The 19,596-nt window shown below is 33.2% G+C and overlaps 1 protein-coding gene across 7 annotated transcripts in view; it reads left to right on the top strand.

The window, feature by feature from the left end:
- LOC143202929 (uncharacterized) overlaps positions 1-13,106 on the top strand; it is a 136,968-nt gene extending 123,862 nt beyond the window's left edge. For 4 of the 7 annotated variants that reach the window (XM_076414929.1, XM_076414924.1, XM_076414928.1 and 1 more), the window contains 18 exons: positions 1,128-1,306; positions 2,448-2,629; positions 3,346-3,538; positions 3,628-3,827; positions 3,881-4,027; positions 5,146-5,409; positions 6,209-6,355; positions 7,141-7,351; positions 7,412-7,727; positions 7,784-8,043; positions 8,104-8,327; positions 8,385-8,588; positions 8,676-8,826; positions 9,198-9,406; positions 9,469-9,604; positions 9,692-9,827; positions 9,884-10,022; positions 11,964-13,106. In XM_076414929.1, the coding sequence (XP_076271044.1) occupies positions 2,609-2,629; positions 3,346-3,538; positions 3,628-3,827; positions 3,881-4,027; positions 5,146-5,409; positions 6,209-6,355; positions 7,141-7,351; positions 7,412-7,727; positions 7,784-8,043; positions 8,104-8,327; positions 8,385-8,588; positions 8,676-8,826; positions 9,198-9,406; positions 9,469-9,604; positions 9,692-9,827; positions 9,884-10,022; positions 11,964-12,176 (3,171 nt within the window). In that variant the 5' untranslated portion in view covers positions 1,128-1,306; positions 2,448-2,608 and the 3' untranslated portion in view covers positions 12,177-13,106. The remainder of the gene's footprint in view (positions 1-1,127; positions 1,307-2,447; positions 2,630-3,345; positions 3,539-3,627; positions 3,828-3,880; positions 4,028-5,145; positions 5,410-6,208; positions 6,356-7,140; positions 7,352-7,411; positions 7,728-7,783; positions 8,044-8,103; positions 8,328-8,384; positions 8,589-8,675; positions 8,827-9,197; positions 9,407-9,468; positions 9,605-9,691; positions 9,828-9,883; positions 10,023-11,963) is intronic. The other 3 variants (XM_076414927.1, XM_076414930.1, XM_076414925.1) reach the window with 1 other exon arrangement.
- Positions 13,107-19,596: the final 6,490 nt, after the last annotated feature.

Genomic DNA, 19,596 nt, shown 5'->3' with positions numbered 1-19,596 from the left:
ACCAGACGTCACTTTTTTACATGAAATGGCGTGTATGATAGAAAACCGAAAAGAAACCCAAACCCGAGCCGAGATATCGCCATTAAAAATCGATAATAGAAAGCCCGTCGTCCGATAGGTCGAAAATATAAAAATAATATATATAGGTAACCTTCGGAATTAGAATTTATGGTGGTACCATTTTCAGAACCGGTACCGAGAAGGCGGTACCCTCACAGAAGATTTTAATTATGTTTTAGAGTCTCGCTTACCTGAGAAAGAGATACCCATCTTAATTTACACTCTTTTCGGACGGTTTGACTATAACTTAAGAAAGGAACGAGTCTGATATGGCTGGCGAATTGTCGGAAATTATATGGTTTTTGTGGAAAAAATAAAACTTTTATGGCTTCGTAAAGGGAACACCAATTATTTCAGTCTTAATTTAAGTTTTTATGCGTAACCTTTACATTATATATATTATACCTTTATATTATATATTATATTTACTTATTTCTATCTTCATGATATCTTAGCGTCTCTTTTTTTTGCTTTCGTTTAGTTATTAGGTTCAACTTTGAGTTTTAGTTCTGTTTGGCTTTGACATACAATACAATTCTAATCTAAATAAAATAATTCAACAAACATGTTACCAAATATGATTTATTTGAATATTATATTACATCTAAAAACTACAGTTAATTATACAGCCACAATAGTTTATAAGTTAGAGTTATAACCTCTTATCCCTGCCCTCAAGAATTTTACATACGTCTGACAACAGGACGACTTTGACGGGCTCATTTATTTACGTGTTCGAGCTAATCAGGCGACATTGTGTCTGTCTCTTTTTAACTAGAATAAAATAAGAAGGAAAATATTGTCTGATACTGAAACGAATTTACAAATTGCGGCAGGCAACACATTAAACACCTTGATGACGTACGTACGAGAAACTTTGAATAGACTATAAGTTGTTTTTAAGCTTTTTGAATGGCCACAAAACAATGTTTATACTTACGAATTTATCTAATTTTTATTGAGTGTTGCCTACACAATAAAATTAAGCTATCATATATTTTTAGTATATTTATTACCTTTTGTGGTATTCTAAACACAAAATAATATTTACATCTCTTATTTTACAGATCACAACATTACGACAACCTTCAACAGGCAGACAGCCAGCAACAAAAACAGCCTTTAAAGGACACTACCAATACACCGGCTAAGCAGCAGAAGGTGAACGGTAATAATACCGAAGAAAACCAAGTGAATAATCAGGAACCGTCATCGACACAAGATAACGATAATAACACTCAGCAAGGTATTTAATTATAACATATTTTAATATCCGTAATGCTTAAAAATACATGATTTAGAAAATAACATCGTCATATACCATTAACCATCTGTTATATGATTTTTGTAACATCTTCTACACTCTTTAGCTGGTAATTGAACTGTATTTCCAACCTATAACAAGTATTGGATATAGAGGATTTTTAATCTTTATATTTTTTAGAACGAAAATAGAAATGATATTCCAATAAAACACTTTGAAACAATCATGCTTTGTTACTTAATGAACTCAGCTTGAATCATTTTACATACGTTATAAAAGTTTTTAGAGTTTGACTTATTTAAAAGCAAAATTTGATGTCTAATATATATCGTTATGCAACCCTCCATACTACGAAATAATCGATCTTTTTACTATGCCCAACACCGATAAGGTTTTGTTGTCGGAGGTGTATAATTTGGGTTGTTTTTCATTTAGTTATTCAGTTGTTAATAGTAAAATTATGATTTCATTTATTGGACTAAAATTATTTTTAATTGTTAGTTATTTATCTTCTCCATCCAAGTATACTTAATGAAACATCCAATATGGAATATTTCTCATATTAAAAAAAGGAGTTCTTGGAAATACCATTTCATTATTTTGATGATATTAACTATTATTTATAGATATATTTGTAAATAGACTAATGGGCTTAAATTTATTTTATTAATAAAGAAACGGAAAGACTTCAAAAGAAAATGTAGTTGGAGATAAAGTCAGAAATACTAAAATAATTCAGTTTCATTTTAATTCATACTTGTTTGGATTTATTATTGAAAATGCCGACGTTTGATGGCCGAGTCTGAGTGATATTAGTCCAGAGTCCAGTTAAATTGATTATAAGATGTATTAAGAGTTTCAGATTTTTATAAAATTTTAACGTATATTTAATTGTTTTTTGATTTACTTCTTTTGAGTTTTACTAGGCTTATTTAAACATTATTGTTAACGAGTTATTGGGAATTATTTGGTTTGAGCAGTACTAGTATTTATTATATGTATTTTATGATGATGTAACACAATGAAATACTTCTTTACTTTTTTTGGGCGTCGTTAATGTTAGATTATAAACTAATTTTTGGAAACGTTTATTTGAGGAATTGCATCCGTATATCTTTTCCAGGTTCTCGATCACTACAGTGTTTGGAAACTCTCGCTCAGAAAGCCGGGATTTATGACATAACAGCGGATGACTGCAAATATGATGTGGCCCACACTTTACTAAACTTAGACAGAGGACACGAGTTTATTAAACAGAGCGTTGACGCCAGTTTGTCAGGCAACATGTCGGATATCAATAAACAAGTAAGTTTTTTTTATTTTTCACTTTAAACGTTTGGATTCGACATAACTTTATTTCAGAAAACTATGTTTAATCAGCACACATTTTTTTAACCGCTGGTTTAAAAATAACAAATGTTGTCTCGTTAAAAACTCTATGACATGTATCGTTTGACGGATACTATTAACTGTAAATAATATATGGCTGTCAAGAATGATGCCATCTATGTTTGAGACCGAATACTTATTGAGTGGGCTTTAGCAGTATTTTCATAGTTGCAATATATAATATTTGTCATTACTTCAGGACATCTACTTTTCTTTTTTTATAATTATATAGCTCGGTTTACTTTGGTATGTCTTTATTTTTAATTGCAGTAGCTGTTATTGGAAGTTGTTTAGCTAAATTATTTATTACTGCAATTGAATAAGTTATGTGACGATTTTCACATACAGTACTTTGTGTAGCAGTTCTGATGTGTACATAACTTGGTATTACATCATTTACTGCCTTGTTATATGACGAAATTTCATATACGTAGATGATTTTAAAACGAAAAAGGCGATCTAATATCATCAATTTTAATAAAATATCCACTTTATATATATTAATGCAATAAAGTTCAGAAAATGTGTAATAAACTTTGATTTCTATCTTTATTTTCATCATTTCACGTATATTATTAAATTGTTTTGATTGTTTTTTATGATTTATAACATTACGTTACGTATTTTTACAGCAACAACAACAAATTGTCGATGCAAACAATCAGGCAGTACAACAACAAAACCAACAGGTACAGCAGCAAGAACAACAACAACAACAGCAGCAGCAACAACAACAGCAACAGCAGCAGCTACAACAGTTACAACAACAACCTTTAGTGCAGGCCCAAAGCCCACATCTCCAACAAGTAACGGTAAATGCTCAAGGTAAATATGTAAATTTGTTGTGTATATAGTCATAAATTTATATGGTTAGTTGACTTAATAACATTTGATTATTCATCGTCTTGGTTTAGGTCAATGTATACCAACAGCAACCAATCTGGGACCCCCCCAACAACAACATACAACTCCAATGCACCAACAGCAGGGCCAGCAGGTTCAAATTCAGACGCAAAACGGCCAGGTGTTAGCAGCTGCTGCTCAGACAGGCAGCACGACTATCACGACAATGGCACCTTTACAACAGAGTCAACAAGCGACTCATCCTCAACAAGTAAACGCGTTCATTTTGTTTTAAATCTGTAGGTGATTATCTTTTGTTTATAGGTCGATTGGAGTCATGGACGCGTCCAAGTTATACAACAGCCGACGCAAAATCAAATGTACCTGCCACAACTGTATAATACACAGGGCCAACTGTTGATGCCCGGAAATATTGCCTTACATCCCAGCATTAATCCTCAACAGATACAGGTATTTATCTATTAGTTTAATACAAAATTTTCAAGTGATTAATTACACAAGCTGAATAATTATTTTTAATTACATTGTATGACAATTTTTTTTTGTTCTATAACATTAAATAAAACGGTTTTTTTTTAAATCAAATCGTACCTGCCGAACATAAAAACTTAAACGGATTTTTTGTAACACATGCCATTTTAAAGTTATAATTAAAGTACTATAAATAAATAAAAACAGTATAAAAATGTAATTATATTAATTTTAGAAAGAAAAATACTAATATATATTTACAAATAGACAATCAATCAAAATAGCTCACTTTTAAGTGGTCAGTAGAAAAAATTAGTCATATATTCTGAATGAAAATGACGAAATATTAACAGTAGAATCCTCTTTCATTTCAAACCAGCGGAAATCTACTAACGTTTTAGCATTCCATCTTCTTTGATAACGCTCTTCTATCTGTTTTATAGTCACTGACCATTTTATGGTTAGGGGAAAAAGGTCGAAATGGGAATGCAAGAAACGTATTTTTAAAGACATTTTGCACTCATCGTTACATTTTTGTTACAAGTCATTCACTGAAAACTCGACATCCTCTAACTCATTTTCATCGAACTCATTGTCTTTTATAAGTTTTCTTACTTGTGGGTCAACAAAAATGACTTCTTTTAGTTTAGCATCACATGATTTAAAGAAAAACATTTTTCAATTACAAAAATTATTTACCATTTTTATCTATGGCGTTGACAAAATTTTTCATTACACCAAGTTTTATATCTAAGAGTGGAAGAATCACATTTTCTTGCAGAGTAAGAGGTTCATATTTAACGTTTAATTTATCACAAAGTCCATTCTTTTAGGTCAATCTTTAACTTCATAGTGGTTTTTGGTGTCTACTGCCCCACAAACAGAGAAAACAACAATATTTCGTGAAAGCTCTCTGTAGTCCAACCAATATAGCTTTTAAATCGATACAAACTTTCAAGTTGTATAGTTTGTATTTGATAAGTCTAAAATTAGTTTCATATTTTCATATGTTTCTTTTAAAATCACTGAATATACACAGTGTTATTTTTTATAATACATTTGAGCATTGTTTAGAATATATTTATTAATTTTCATAGGTTATAACAAAACCCTTCCAAGGTAATCAGTTAGCTGGCCCTCACATGATCACAGCTACCCAAGGCAAACAAGTGCTGCAAGGAAGCCAAGCAGCCACATTTCCAGGATATGCCACCATTCCGACAATTCCAACCACGCAGAACCAACAGACTCTTGTGTTCAGTCAGTTGGGGGTGATTAGCTCCCAACCTAACATACTACCTAACCATTCTGCGCAGGGGAACCCACAAGTGACACAACAGAAACCCCAAGAAATGCACAAGGTGGGTAGACTGAATGATACTATAGGCCTGCAAATAGGAATTTCTACTGAGACATCCGAAATTAAAATTCTATAGTGAAAAATAAGGTTGTATAAATTCCTATTGCACCAGGCCAGTTAGTTGTATAATTAGCCATACAAAGATGTTTATTTGAAGCTTCTGCCATGTTTAACTGCACGATGTAGTAGAACGTGTTATCATCAGAAACTTGAAAATCAAAATGTCCTTGTCCACTTTGATATAGCTTCGAAAAATGTGTTAACTAATATGTATAAATAATTTGGAGTATATTGTGACTAACAGCACCGGATATTACATGTGCTCATTTCAAAAATATAATCTGTTTGTTACTTCTTATTCTGTTCAACAGTTTGGGGTTTTTAGGTTTGGGATCTGCATGGATATTTGCAACATAAACTGTGGCATGTCTTTTTATTCAAAATTCAATATTATTGTCCTATGTTTTATTGCAAATTTTTAAGTAGTTAAAGAATAGACATAAATTCATATAAATAAGCAGCATAAGACTAGTAGAGTGTTTCTATTCTCTGATAGCAAATACAAATAAAGAATTGAAGTACCACAGTACATAATGAACAGATTATATCGGGCGAAATTTACTTGTTTACATGTCCCTTGTACTATTGTTTATTTTTCTGCTGCGTTGGTTTTTTGAGCCCTTCATTCCATTACCCTTGACCTAGCGTTGATTCGTCCTCGAAATATTAATAAATGTGATCGATTAGAGACTCCAAAGTTAGTCAAAAGAAATGGAATAAAGGACTTCTTTGTCACATAGGTAATGGGTGCTCAAAAAGTGCAAATGCAAAAGGTTGCTAGTAGTACGGGCGCCGTAGCCCAAACACAACAGCAAGGTCAATGCGTTCAAGTATCTCAGGCTATGATAGGAACTCAACCGACAGCGCAAATTATCAGTCCTATACAAGTAAGAATTTAGTTTTATTGTACTGGCTTAATTGTCGTAGATGTGTCCTGAAATTTTTACTGTCCATTTTTCCATCTAACCTCTATTTTTACTATCTATTTTTATTTGTTATTTTATAAAATCTAAACTTTATTCTATGGAAAAACAACTCTACAGGTAATAACAATTGTGTATTATGAGAATTAAGTCGCAAGTGCAAATGTCAAAGGAAATATCATCAATATGAGCTTTTGACCTTGTTTTCGAATCTTCTGCCAGACATAGTCGGTCAGCTATAGATTCAAGAATAACTAAATACAAAACGAGGCTTTGAACACACTTCGTTACTGATAGTCACGCTACCTTGTAAACAATACCAAAAAGGAAGGCCTATAATATGACAACTTTTGTTTTGACATTTGCTACCTCTTATTTGTCAAAGCCACTGCGATCATCTTTCATAATAGTCATTTGTTCATACTTGTAACAGAGTACTTGCACAGAAACGTTCAACTCGAATTTAAAAAATTTAAGATTTAAACTACAATGTTGGTTGGTACTACAATGTGGTAGAGATACATTGTAATGTAAAACTGACAGTGAAAATTTTATATTTGATTAACTTCTGTTGTGCATGACTAAATGTATTCGATCTATGTATGTATTTATGTTATTGAAAAAATGTAACCAATTAGTTGTATCACATACAATCATTATTTTTTATGTTAGTACATTTATAAGATTAATGTAGGAAACTGATAAATCCGCCGTTAATTACACTATTATAAATACCTATATTTTTCTAGCCTGGCGGTCAACAAATGCAGTTTACCAACGGATTGCCATGGCAGTTTGCAACCAACAGCTTACCGCAGGTCTGGACTACCAATGGCCTTCAATCGCAAGCACTACTGGCACCAAATCCTATATTTATCCGGGGGACACAGTCGGATGCTACTTCAAGTATGTTCATCCAGCAAAATCCTCAGGCGGCCACCATACAGACACAGCAAAATCGTAAGTGTATAACATTTTAATATTTCTGTAGTATATTTTTAACAATAATATTTTTTTCAGAAACAATAGCAGCTCAAGGTACTGTTCAGCAAGTGGCAAAAGCTAGGCCAGTCAACGAGAACATCCAGCCGAAACAGACCACAAACAGGCCACTAAGTATCTTACCGTCCAGTGCCGCCACCATTAGACCAGCGAGTTCGGTATCTACGCAGACTATCGGTGCGCAGACGCCAGCCTCGATGGGGAATAAGCAAGGGGCGAAAATGAGGACCAAAGCTCCGCAAATTAGGTCGCCTGCGCCCAAAGCTGACGCGGCTAATCAGACGCAAATGAAGTCGTATACCAATCTCCAACAGCATCACATAGTTGGTAACAAGTAGGTCATCATGGATCAATCGTTAGTATTTTGCAGTCATCACTTCGTTTTTTTAGGATGTTAGTAATGAATACGTCCACTGGGATGACCACTACCATGACACCGGGTTCTCCAATGACACCTGACAAAGTTCAACAATTGGCAAATCAACAGAAGACCCAGCAGGCTCAGGTAGCAGCTGGTCAGCAGCAGATGCAAGTCACCATGCAACAACAACAGGTAATCCAGCAGCAGCAACAGCAACAACAGGCGATACAACAGTATCAGTTGCAACAAGGTCAACAAACCCAACAAATACAAGCGAAACCGATGATGAGTGAGTATACTTATAAAGTGAGTGTTAATGAGCAATGCTCGTAACCCTTGTTTTTTTCAGTTCAAGCCATTCAGGGTATTCCGCAACAGCAGTTGCAGATGACTGGCGATAGACCTATAATGCCTGTTGTTTCGATGTCAACTCAGCCCAATAACCAGCAACAGGTTCAGCAACAGTTGCAACAACAGTTACAACCAGGGACACTACAGCAAAGCCTACCGTTACAGTCCAATTTGGCTGTTACTCAGCAAACAATGCAAATGAATATGCAACAAATACATCCTGTAAGTGTTGGTATCATTTGAGGTCTCCAAAAATCTGATTTAATATATTTATCATAGCAACAAATTACTCAAATGGCAACACCCGGTACAATCTTAACCGGTCAGTTACAACCAGCTGGCGGTACACCTACAGTTGTTTCTCAAGTTGTTGCACAACCAAATCAATCGATGCAGCAACTTCAGCAGATTACAGTTACCCCAACAGGACAACAGCAACAGCAGGCTCAACAACAGCAAACCGCTCAAGCTCAAGTTCAACAGGTATTACCTCTATTACAATGTTTTATAAATCATTTTATACCGAAACAATGTCACAATTTAGATTTTTAATAATATTAATATTTAAAGGTTCCCTTACCACCGGCAGTGCCCTCTATGCCGATGAAAGAAGAGCCAACAAATGTCGCGGCGGAGGTAGCTCCATCTACACCACAACCTCAAACTCAGTTACCTGTTACGACAGCCGCTGAAACTTCTAAAGAGAGTGCCATCGAGAACGGTATGTTTCGGTTTTATTTTTTATAAGGAACGCAGAAATATTTGCATTAACTGTATAAATATTCACGCATTTAAATAATAGGTACTATGATTAAATGAAAAATGTTGGATTTACAAATGAGTCACCGGCTTATTACGATTTTAAGAGAATTCTCGGAATTTTTATTGTACTTTACAATTGCGTTTATTCATCTTAATACTGTATTCGCTTTGTACGTAGTTATCTCAACTAGAATATACATATTTTTAATATTTGTAAATCTAGTAGAAGTAATTATGTAATTAAAATTATTTATTTTGCGTTTGTTTCTTAGTTTATCTAATATAATGGCGCGTATGTGTCAATTATTAATTGTCATTTTAATTTTTTAGCTACTTCATCGCAAACTGACGTGAAAGACGCGACTAACGTGCAGCAAGAAGTTAAATCGTTAACATCAGCCGAGAGTTCGCATCCTACTCCTGGTACTGCCCCTAGTCAAATATCAAATTCGAATTCTACGGAAATTGGAATACCAGTCGCCGTTACCGCGGAAGAAGTTAAAGAAAGGTGTCCTCCAAAAGCTATGGTCAAGCCACAGGTAATTAATTTGTACTTATTTTAATGTTGGCTATTTTAATACAAATACGTTTATGTTTATAGGTGCTGACACATGTCATTGAGGATTTTGTAATACAAGAATCATCTGAACCTTTCCCTGTGACTAGAAGTGGCATGATTAGCGATCTTAAGTCAATCCCACCGTCCGTTAACGATAAAGATGGGGATGAACCTCCAAGTAAGTGATCTGGTAGACTATAAAAAATATATATATAAAATTGGGCTTTAGTTGTTAATATTTTAAACATCATATCTTGTTTTTTAGGGAAGAAACAAGCTTTATCCCCGGGCGCGTTATCTCCTAAAGGAGATATGGCCAAATGCGAAGCCTGTGGTACGGTCGATCATAAATCGAAATTTAAAAAGAACAAACGATTCTGTTCAGTTGCTTGCTCGAAAAGGTATGGTTTGGAGTAGTTTTATGTCAGCTTGTATTAATCCACTTTTGAATTTTTAGCAGTAAAAATAAAGATGACAAGAAGAAATGGGACAAGGACGAGAGTATGGATATTGACGATACGAAAGCAGAAAGCACAAGTCCTGCGACCGATAACGCAGACGATAACACTCCGAAAGTAGATCCAATTAAATGGACCGTAAGTTTTTTCATTTATTATCTATTTTAAATCTTTTACGTCGTTTATGCTTTAAATATTTTATATAATGCTTTTGCATAAATTGATTATTTTCTTGAATGATGGAGAATTTGTGAGAAATACAAAAGCTATAGTTAATTACATTAACACATTTACTGTTCATCATTATTGTCTCTTTCCATTTATGGATCAGTGGTTATAATGTGTGATCTTGCACGTCATTTCCTTTCCTCATTACATTTTTAACTTAAAATGAATCTTTGATTAATTGAATTTAATTTATTCGACGGTACTAGTTGGAAATACACCAAATAATAATTATAATTGTTGTTATGCTTATAAATATATATATTGGCGGATAAAATCATCAACGGCTTAACATTACCTGAAGCAGTGTCATAACTAAAAGAGTTTTCTAGCTGTTTTGAAGCGAATCAATCTCTGGAGAAGGCACATAATCTTTCTTTAATTTTCTTCCTTATTTCATCTTCACCTGCTATGATCTTCAGCAAATCATATTTCATTTTAGCTAATCATCTAGATTCTGGTTGTCCTTTTTTCCTTTTTGCTGCTGGTATTCGTGTTATATTTGCCTTTTTTATCGCATGCTCTTATTTTACCTCTTTTTCTGTTTCATTATTAATTAATTTATAGGTAATGTTAGAAGATACAAGTTGTGGATGATGTAAAACCCAGGGCTTTTTTAAATATAATTGGAGTATTAGTTACATTTAACTAACATAGGGATGTGTCAGTATTGTCCTGTGCTTCTTTAGTTTCATTTTCAACTTTTTTTTTGATATATTTCACTGTAGAGTTTTTGCTGCAGAAGAATTTCTTCACTGAAGCTGAGAATGAGATTAGAAGCATCATACTACATACATCTTCTTCATACATCTCTTCATAGCATCATACTATATTCACTTAGATTTATGCATCTATCAGAATTCTATATGTTATGATATGGCTGTACATGGCTGATTTCCCACTTCCCAAGCAATCACACACATCATTTTATGCAGACGACAGCATTCTTTACCACCGGTTACAGCCCCGAGCAAAACTCAGGCTTCTGTTCCACCGGAGGAAGGATTTTCACGCATACCGCCTCTGAATTGAAAAAAAGTGCCTCTGCCCTGGCCCCAGAAGGTATAGTACCTCGGTGTCCAATTCGATCGCAGGTTTCAATGGTCAACCCAAATTCAGCACCCTATTTGCAAAAGCTTTGGCGTGTACAGCCTACTATTTCCAGTCCTCTGCAGAAAAAGCAAACTCTCAATCCTCCAGAAAGCGACTCTGTACAAAATGCTGGTCCGTCCAATTCGCCTCTACGGAGCACAGGTGTGGTACAGGTACATCTCGGAGGGACAACTTGCATTACCTCAAGTGTTCCAATCCAAAAAGGTCCTCGCGTTAGTCAATGCCCCGTGGTTTATGAGGAACGTCAACACACACCTCGAATCAGGCATCCCGTTTGTGAAGAATTTCACTAACATGCTCAGTGTAACGTTCTCCATAGGCGCCTTAGACAATACCTTGATTAAATCCCTACCCATCCACAAACCACGGTAGTAAACCAACTACGACAATCCCAGTCGTAACCCAGGGTCTCTGTCGCCCGCAAAACCTTACTATCCTGAACCCGAAGCGACATCAGCAATAGACCATTTGGTTCTAGCTGATCATCTTGAAAAAAGAAAAAACCTAGTCCATAAGTTTAACGAAGAATCCTGCTAAAACCTAGTTGTTTTCTGGAGACTCTAAAATATAACGAAAAAGATGAGAAGAAATGTGTTCACGATATCGCGTATGCAGCTAAAGCATTTTCATTAAAAATATGCTTTAAATACTGTAAATAAAAATGTTTAGCATTCCACTTTAATTCATTTATTTCATTATTATATTATTGATGACGTTTTTAATATTATATTTTATTTATAGGTTCAAGAAGTATGCGATTTCATCAAGAGTTTACCGGGTTGTGCCGACTATGCCGACGATTTCCTCATCCAGGAGATCGATGGTCAAGCATTGATGCTGTTGAAGGAGGATCACTTGATGACCGCGATGGGCATGAAATTGGGACCCGCGTTGAAGATCGTGTCGAAGATCAACGAGATGAGAATAGACATCGAACCTCTCAAGCAAGGCTAAAGCCCAGTGACGACGTTTCCGATATTGTTAAGCTAGTTTAGTTACACGCGAAGAAAACAAAGACTGATTTTTTCCCATTTTGGGCGAAGCACTTATTTATAAAATATTTTTTTTGCGGTTGCCTTTTCGCGCAGCTTGTTATTTATTTTTCCTTGTATAAACAGTTCGAAGCGAGATATATTTCGGCATTTTCTTTTCCGCCAAGGAACCGTGGTCCAAGTAGACCCCCTCCCTCCCTCCCGGACGAACACAGAAGAGATCTCAAGAGCTTTAATGTTAACCGAAAAGTTTTTGGTAATCGAAATGGACCAAAAATGATTATATTTGTTTGTGTAGATACTTTAGGTTTGTTGATGTAAAATTGTTTTAAAGATTGTTGGTCTTTAAATATTTTTTGCAAATATTGACATTCGTATCTAGAGAAAAACTTGTTTATATTGTACATATTTCACCCTACCCGATTTTAGTATAAATGCCACATTTATTCTTCGATGATAATGTATGTAGATCTGATCTTATTTAGACAATTAATTTTGAGTTACATTTTAGTTACGTATTATTGTTTGACTTGATTTTATTTTGGAAATTAATTTTTCATGGAAATTATTAAGAGTTACTGTAATATGATGTACAGTGAAGTAAAACTAATTAATTTGTAACGTTGTAAATAATCGGTTTTGCATCTGAGATGGGATGATGTTGGAACATATAAATTAAGCAAAAGATCTGCGATCTTGATCAACAGGAAACACTGTAAAATATGCTCTGTTCAAGTGTCGCCGTATTTTACAAATTTGTTATTTTAACGTGCAATCCTTTTATGTAATCGTCTACATTTTGCTTTCTAGTTATAAAATCTGCAGATATTATTAAATGATATTTGTTACTAATATAAATACTGCCATTCAAGATAATAAATTAGTAATACAACTAATTTTGTTTCATTTTTTCATGAGATATAGATCGGCTTTCGAATCAGTGGTTAAAATTGCACAGCTAACTTCGATAATTTTAACTAATTCCTGTATTATTTGGTGTGTTGAATAGAAAAGTGATTATAACAAATTGATTATCTACGAACCTGTTTATTTAACTGTAGGCTAGACTAGAACACTTTTAGTTCTACTGCTGCGACAGTCGTGGCTTCAAAGTTGTGGTTGGCTAGTCCAAAGGTCTAATGAAGAATCCTATTAAAACCTAGATGGTATAAAGGAAACTAAAGTATAACGAAAAAGATGAGAAGAAATGGGTTCACGATATTAGCATGCAGCTGAAGCTGTTTCATTAAAAATATGCTTTAAATACTGTATATAAAATAGCATTCCAATTTAATAACGATATTTCATTATTATATTTTTAATGACGTTTTTAGCATTATATTTTATTTGTAGTTTCAAGAAGTATGCGATTTTATCAAGAGTTTACCGGGTTGTGCCGACTATGCCGACGACTTCCTCATCCAGAAAAGCATTGATGCTGTTGAAGGAGGATCACTTGATGACTTCCATATCGTGTCGAAGATCAACGAGATGAGAATAGACATCGAACTTGTCAAGCAACCCTATAAAAATTAAGCAAAAGATCTGCGATCTTGATCTGTAAAACATGCTCTGTTCAACTGTCGCCGTATTTTACAAACTAAATTTGTTATTTTAACGTGCAATTCTTTTATGTAATCGTCTACATTTTGCTTTCTAGTTATAAAATCTGCAGATATTATTAAATGATATTTGTTACTAATATAAATACTGCCATTCAAGATAATAAATTAGTAATACAACTAATTTTGTTTCATTTTTTCATGTAGAGATATAGGTCGGCTTTCGAATCAGTGGTTAAAATTGCACAGCTAACTTCGATAATTTTAACTAATTCCTGTATTATTTGGTGTGTTGATTAGAAAAGTGATTATAAAAACTCTGATTATCTACGAACCTGTTTATTTAACTGTAGGCTAGACTAGAACACTTTTAGTTCTACTGCTGCGACAGTCGTGGCTTCAAAGTTGTGGTTGGCTAGTCCAAAGGTCTAATGAAGAATCCTATTAAAACCTAGATGGTATAAAGGAAACTAAAATATAACGAAACAGATGAGACGAAATGGGTTCACGATATTAGCATGCAGTTGAAGCTGTTTCATTAAAAATATGCTTTAAATACTGTATATAAAATAGCATTCCACTTTAATAACGATATTTCATTATTATATTTTTAATGACGTTTTTAGCATTATATTTTATTTGTAGTTTCAAGAAGTATGCGATTTTATCAAGAGTTTACCGGGTTATGCCGACGACTTCCTCATCCAGAAGATCGATGGTCTTGCATTGATGCTGTTGAAGGAGGATCACTTGATGACTTCCATATCGTGTCGAAGATCAACGAGTTGAGAATAGACATCGAACTTGTCAAGCAACTCTATATAAATTAAGCAAAAGATCTGCGATCTTAATCAACAGGAAACACTGTAAAATATGCTCTGTTCAAGTGTCGCCGTATTTTACAAACTAAATTTGTTATTTTAACGTGCAATCCTTTTATGTAATCGTCTACATTTTGCTTTCTAGTTATAAAATCTGCAGATATTATTAAATGATATTTGTTACTAATATAAATACTGCCATTCAAGATAATAAATTAGTAATACAACTAATTTTGTTTCATTTTTTCATGTAGAGATATAGATCGGCTTTCGAATCAGTGGTTAAAATTGCACAGCTAACTTCGATAATTTTAACTAATTCCTGTATTATTTATTTGGTGTTTTGATAAAAGTGATTATAAAATATCTGATTATCTACGAACTTGTTTATTTAACTGTAGGCTAGAGTAGAACACTTTTAGTTCTACTGCTGCGACAGTCGTGGCTTCAAAGTTGTGGTTGGCTAGTCCAAAGGTCTAATGAAGAATCCTATTAAAACCTAGATGGTATAAAGGAAACTAAAGTATAACGAAAAAGATGAGAAGAAATGGGTTCACGATATTAGCATGCAGTTGAAGCTGTTTCATTAAAAATATGATTTAAATACTGTATATAAAATAGCATTCCACTTTAATAACGATATTTCATTATTATATTTTTAATGATGTTTTTAGCATTATATTTTATTTGTAGTTTCAAGAAGTATGCGATTTTATCAAGAGTTTACCGGGTTGTGCCGACTATGCCGACGACTTCCTCATCCAGAAGATCGATGGTCAAGCATTGATGCTGTTGAAGGAGGATCACTTGATGACTTCCATATCGTGTCGAAGATCAACGAGATGAGAATAGACATCGAACTTGTCAAGCAACCCTATGTAAATTAAGCAAAAAATCTGCGATCTTGATCAACAGAAAACACTGTAAAACATGCTCTGTTCAAGTGTCGCCGTATTTTACAAACTAAATTTGTTATTTTAACGTGCAATCCTTTTATGTAATCGTCTACATTTTGCTTTCTAGTTATAAAATCTGCAGATATTATTAAATGATATTTGTTACTAATATAAATACTGCCATTCAAGATAATAAATTAGTAATACAACTAATTTTGTTTCATTTTTTCATGTAGAGATATAGATCGGCTTTCGAATCAGTGGTTAAAATTGCACAGCTAACTTCGATAATTTTAACTAATTCCTGTATTATTTATTTGGTGTTTTGATAAAAGTGATTATAAAATATCTGATTATCTACGAACTTGTTTATTTAACTGTAGGCTAGAGTAGAACACTTTTAGTTCTACTGCTGCGACAGTCGTGGCTTCAAAGTTGTGGTTGGCTAGTCCAAAGGTCTAATGAAGAATCCTATTAAAACCTAGATGGTATAAAGGAAACTAAAGTATAACGAAAAAGATGAGAAGAAATGGGTTCACGATATTAGCATGCAGTTGAAGCTGTTTCATTAAAAATATGATTTAAATACTGTATATAAAATAGCATTCCACTTTAATAACGATATTTCATTATTATATTTTTAATGATGTTTTTAGCATTATATTTTATTTGTAGGTTCAAGAAGTATGCGATTTTATCAAGGGTTTACCGGGTTGTGCCGACTATGCCGACGACTTCCTCATCCAGAAGATCGATGGTCAAGCATTGATGCTGTTGAAGGAGGATCACTTGATGACTTCCATATCGTGTCGAAGATCAACGAGATGAGAATAGACATCGAACTTGTCAAGCAACCCTATGTAAATTAAGCAAAAAATCTGCGATCTTGATCAACAGAAAACACTGTAAAACATGCTCTGTTCAAGTGTCGCCGTATTTTACAAACTAAATTTGTTATTTTAACGTGCAATCCTTTTATGTAATCGTCTACATTTTGCTTTCTAGTTATAAAATCGGCAGATAATATTAAATGATATTTGTTACTAATATAAATACTGCCATTCAAGATAATAAATTAGTAATACAACTAATTTTGTTTCATTTTTTCATGTAGAGATATAGATCGGCTTTCGAATCAGTGGTTAAAATTGCACAGCTAACTTCGATAATTTTAACTAATTCCTGTATTATTTATTTGGTGTTTTGATAAAAGTGATTATAAAATATCTGATTATCTACGAACTTGTTTGTTTAACTGTAGGCTAGAGTAGAACACTTTTAGTTCTACTGCTGCGACAGTCGTGGCTTCAAAGTTGTGGTTGGCTAGTCCAAAGGTCTAATGAAGAATCCTATTAAAACCTAGATGGTATAAAGGAAACTAAAGTATAACGAAAAAGATGAGAAGAAATGGGTTCACGATATTAGCATGCAGCTGAAGCTGTTTCATTAAAAATATGCTTTAAATACTGTATATAAAATAGCATTCCAATTTAATAACGATATTTCATTATATTTTTAATGATGTTTTTAGCATTATATTTTATTTGTAGTTTCAAGAAGTATGCGATTTTATCAAGAGTTTACCGGGTTATGCCGACGACTTCCTCATCCAGAAGATCGATGGTCTTGCATTGATGCTGTTGAAGGAGGATCACTTGATGACTTCTATATCGTGTCGAAGATCAACGAGATGAGAATAGACATCGAACTTGTCAAGCAACCCTATAAAAATTAAGCAAAAGATCTGCGATCTTGATCTGTAAAATATGCTCTGTTCAAGTGTCGCCGTATTTTACAAACTAAATTTGTTATTTTAACGTGCAATCCTTTTATGTAATCGTCTACATTTTGCTTTCTAGTTATAAAATCTGCAGATATTATTAAATGATATTTGTTACTAATATAAATACTGCCATTCAAGATAATAAATTAGTAATACAACTAATTTTGTTTCATTTTTTCATGTAGAGATATAGGTCGGCTTTCGAATCAGTGGTTAAAATTGCACAGCTAACTTCGATAATTTTAAATAATTCCTGTATTATTTGGTGTGTTGAATAGAAAAGTGATTATAAAATATCTGATTATCTACGAACTTGTTTATTTAACTGTAGGCTAGACTAGAATACTTTTAGTTCTACTGCTGCGACAGTCGTGGCTTCAAAGTTGTGGTTGGCTAGTCCAAAGGTCTAATGAAGAGTCCTATTAAAACCTAGATGGTATAAAGGAAACTAAAATATAACGAAATATGCGAGAAGAAATGGGTTCACGATATTAGCATGCAGCTGAAGCTGTTTCATTAAAAATATGCTTTAAATACTGTATATAAAGTAGCATTCCAATTTAATAACGATATTTCATTATTATATTTTTAATGATGTTTTTAGCATTATATTTTATTTGTAGGTTCAAGAAGTATGCGATTTTATCAAGGGTTTACCGGGTTGTGCCGACTATGCCGACGACTTCCTCATCCAGAAGATCGATGGTCAAGTATTGATGCTGTTGAAGGAGGATCACTTGATGACTTCCATATCGTGTCGAAGATCAACGAGATGAGAATAGACATCGAACTTGTCAAGCAACCCTATATAAATTAAGCAAAAGATCTGCGATCTTGATCAACAGAAAACACTGTAAAACATGCTCTGTTCAACTGTCGCCGTATTTTACAAACTAAATTTGTTATTTTAACGTGCAATTCTTTTATGTAATCGTCTACATTTTGCTTTCTAGTTATAAAATCGGCAGATAATATTAAATGATATTTGTTACTAATATAAATACTGCCATTCAAGATAATAAATTAGTAATACAACTAATTTTGTTTCATTTTTTCATGTAGAGATATAGACTGGCTTTCGAATCAGTGGTTAAAATTGCATAGCTAACTTCGATAATTTTAACTAATTCCTGTATTATTTGGTGTGTTGATTAGAAAAGTGATTATAAAATATCTGATTATCTACGAACTTGTTTATTTAACTGTAGGCGAGAGTAGAACACTTTTAGTTCTACTGCTGCGACAGTCGTGGCTTCATAGTTGTGGTTGGCTAGTCCAAAGGTCTAATGAAGAATCCTATTAAAACCTAGATGGTATAAAGGAAACTAAAATATAACGAAAAAGATGAGAAGAAATGGGTTCACGATATTAGCATGCAGCTGAAGCTGTTTCAATTGCAATTTAATAAAAATATTTCATTATTATATTTTTAATGATGTTTTTAGCATTATATTTTATTTGTAGTTTCAAGAAGTATGCGATTTTATCAAGAGTTTACCGGGTTGTGCCGACTATGCCGACGACTTCCTCATCCAGAAAAGCATTGATGCTGTTGAAGGAGGATCACTTGATGACTTCCATATCGTGTCGAAGATCAACGAGATGAGAATAGACATCGAACTTGTCAAGCAACACTATATAAATTAAGCAAAAGATCTGCGATCTTGATCAACAGAAAACACTGTAAAACATGCTCTGTTCAACTGTCGCCGTATTTTACAAACTAAATTTGTTATTTTAACGTGCAATTCTTTTATGTAATCGTCTACATTTTGCTTTCTAGTTATAAAATCGGCAGATATTATTAAATGATATTTGTTACTAATATAAATACTGCCATTCAAGATAATAAATTAAAAAATGTTTAAATTAATATTAATATAATTAAATATATATTAAATCTGTTTTTTTTTAATTTTCCATGTAGAGATCACGGATTTCGAGTCAGTGGTTAATTACACGGCCAACTTCGATAATTTTAACTAATTCCTATTATTTATTTAAGTAATTTGGTGTGCAGATTAAAAAAATAATTATAAAAATTCTTATTATGCTCAAACTTCTCACAGTTTAATGCTTTAATATCATCAAACTTTTATTATTAATTAATTATTTTATTTTATTTTATTTAAATCCTCAAACTCACAGACATGTACAACTCAAGATTGGGTGATTGGATGGGATATTCCATGATCAACGAGTGATTTTAACAAAGTTCTCACGTTTTATATGAAAGTGGGAAAGCACAGCAAGGGATTAACATTGGTTTGAAAGAAAATTTTTGACAAATTGAACATTTTACTTAAAACTTTAGTAGATC

This window comes from Rhynchophorus ferrugineus, unplaced genomic scaffold, assembly GCF_030347505.1.
Source record: "Rhynchophorus ferrugineus isolate W39M unplaced genomic scaffold, kcgeb_rfMv2 rfM9, whole genome shotgun sequence".
NCBI classification, from domain to species: domain Eukaryota; kingdom Metazoa; phylum Arthropoda; class Insecta; order Coleoptera; family Curculionidae; genus Rhynchophorus; species Rhynchophorus ferrugineus.
This window is presented reverse-complemented; position numbering and strand designations above follow the sequence as displayed.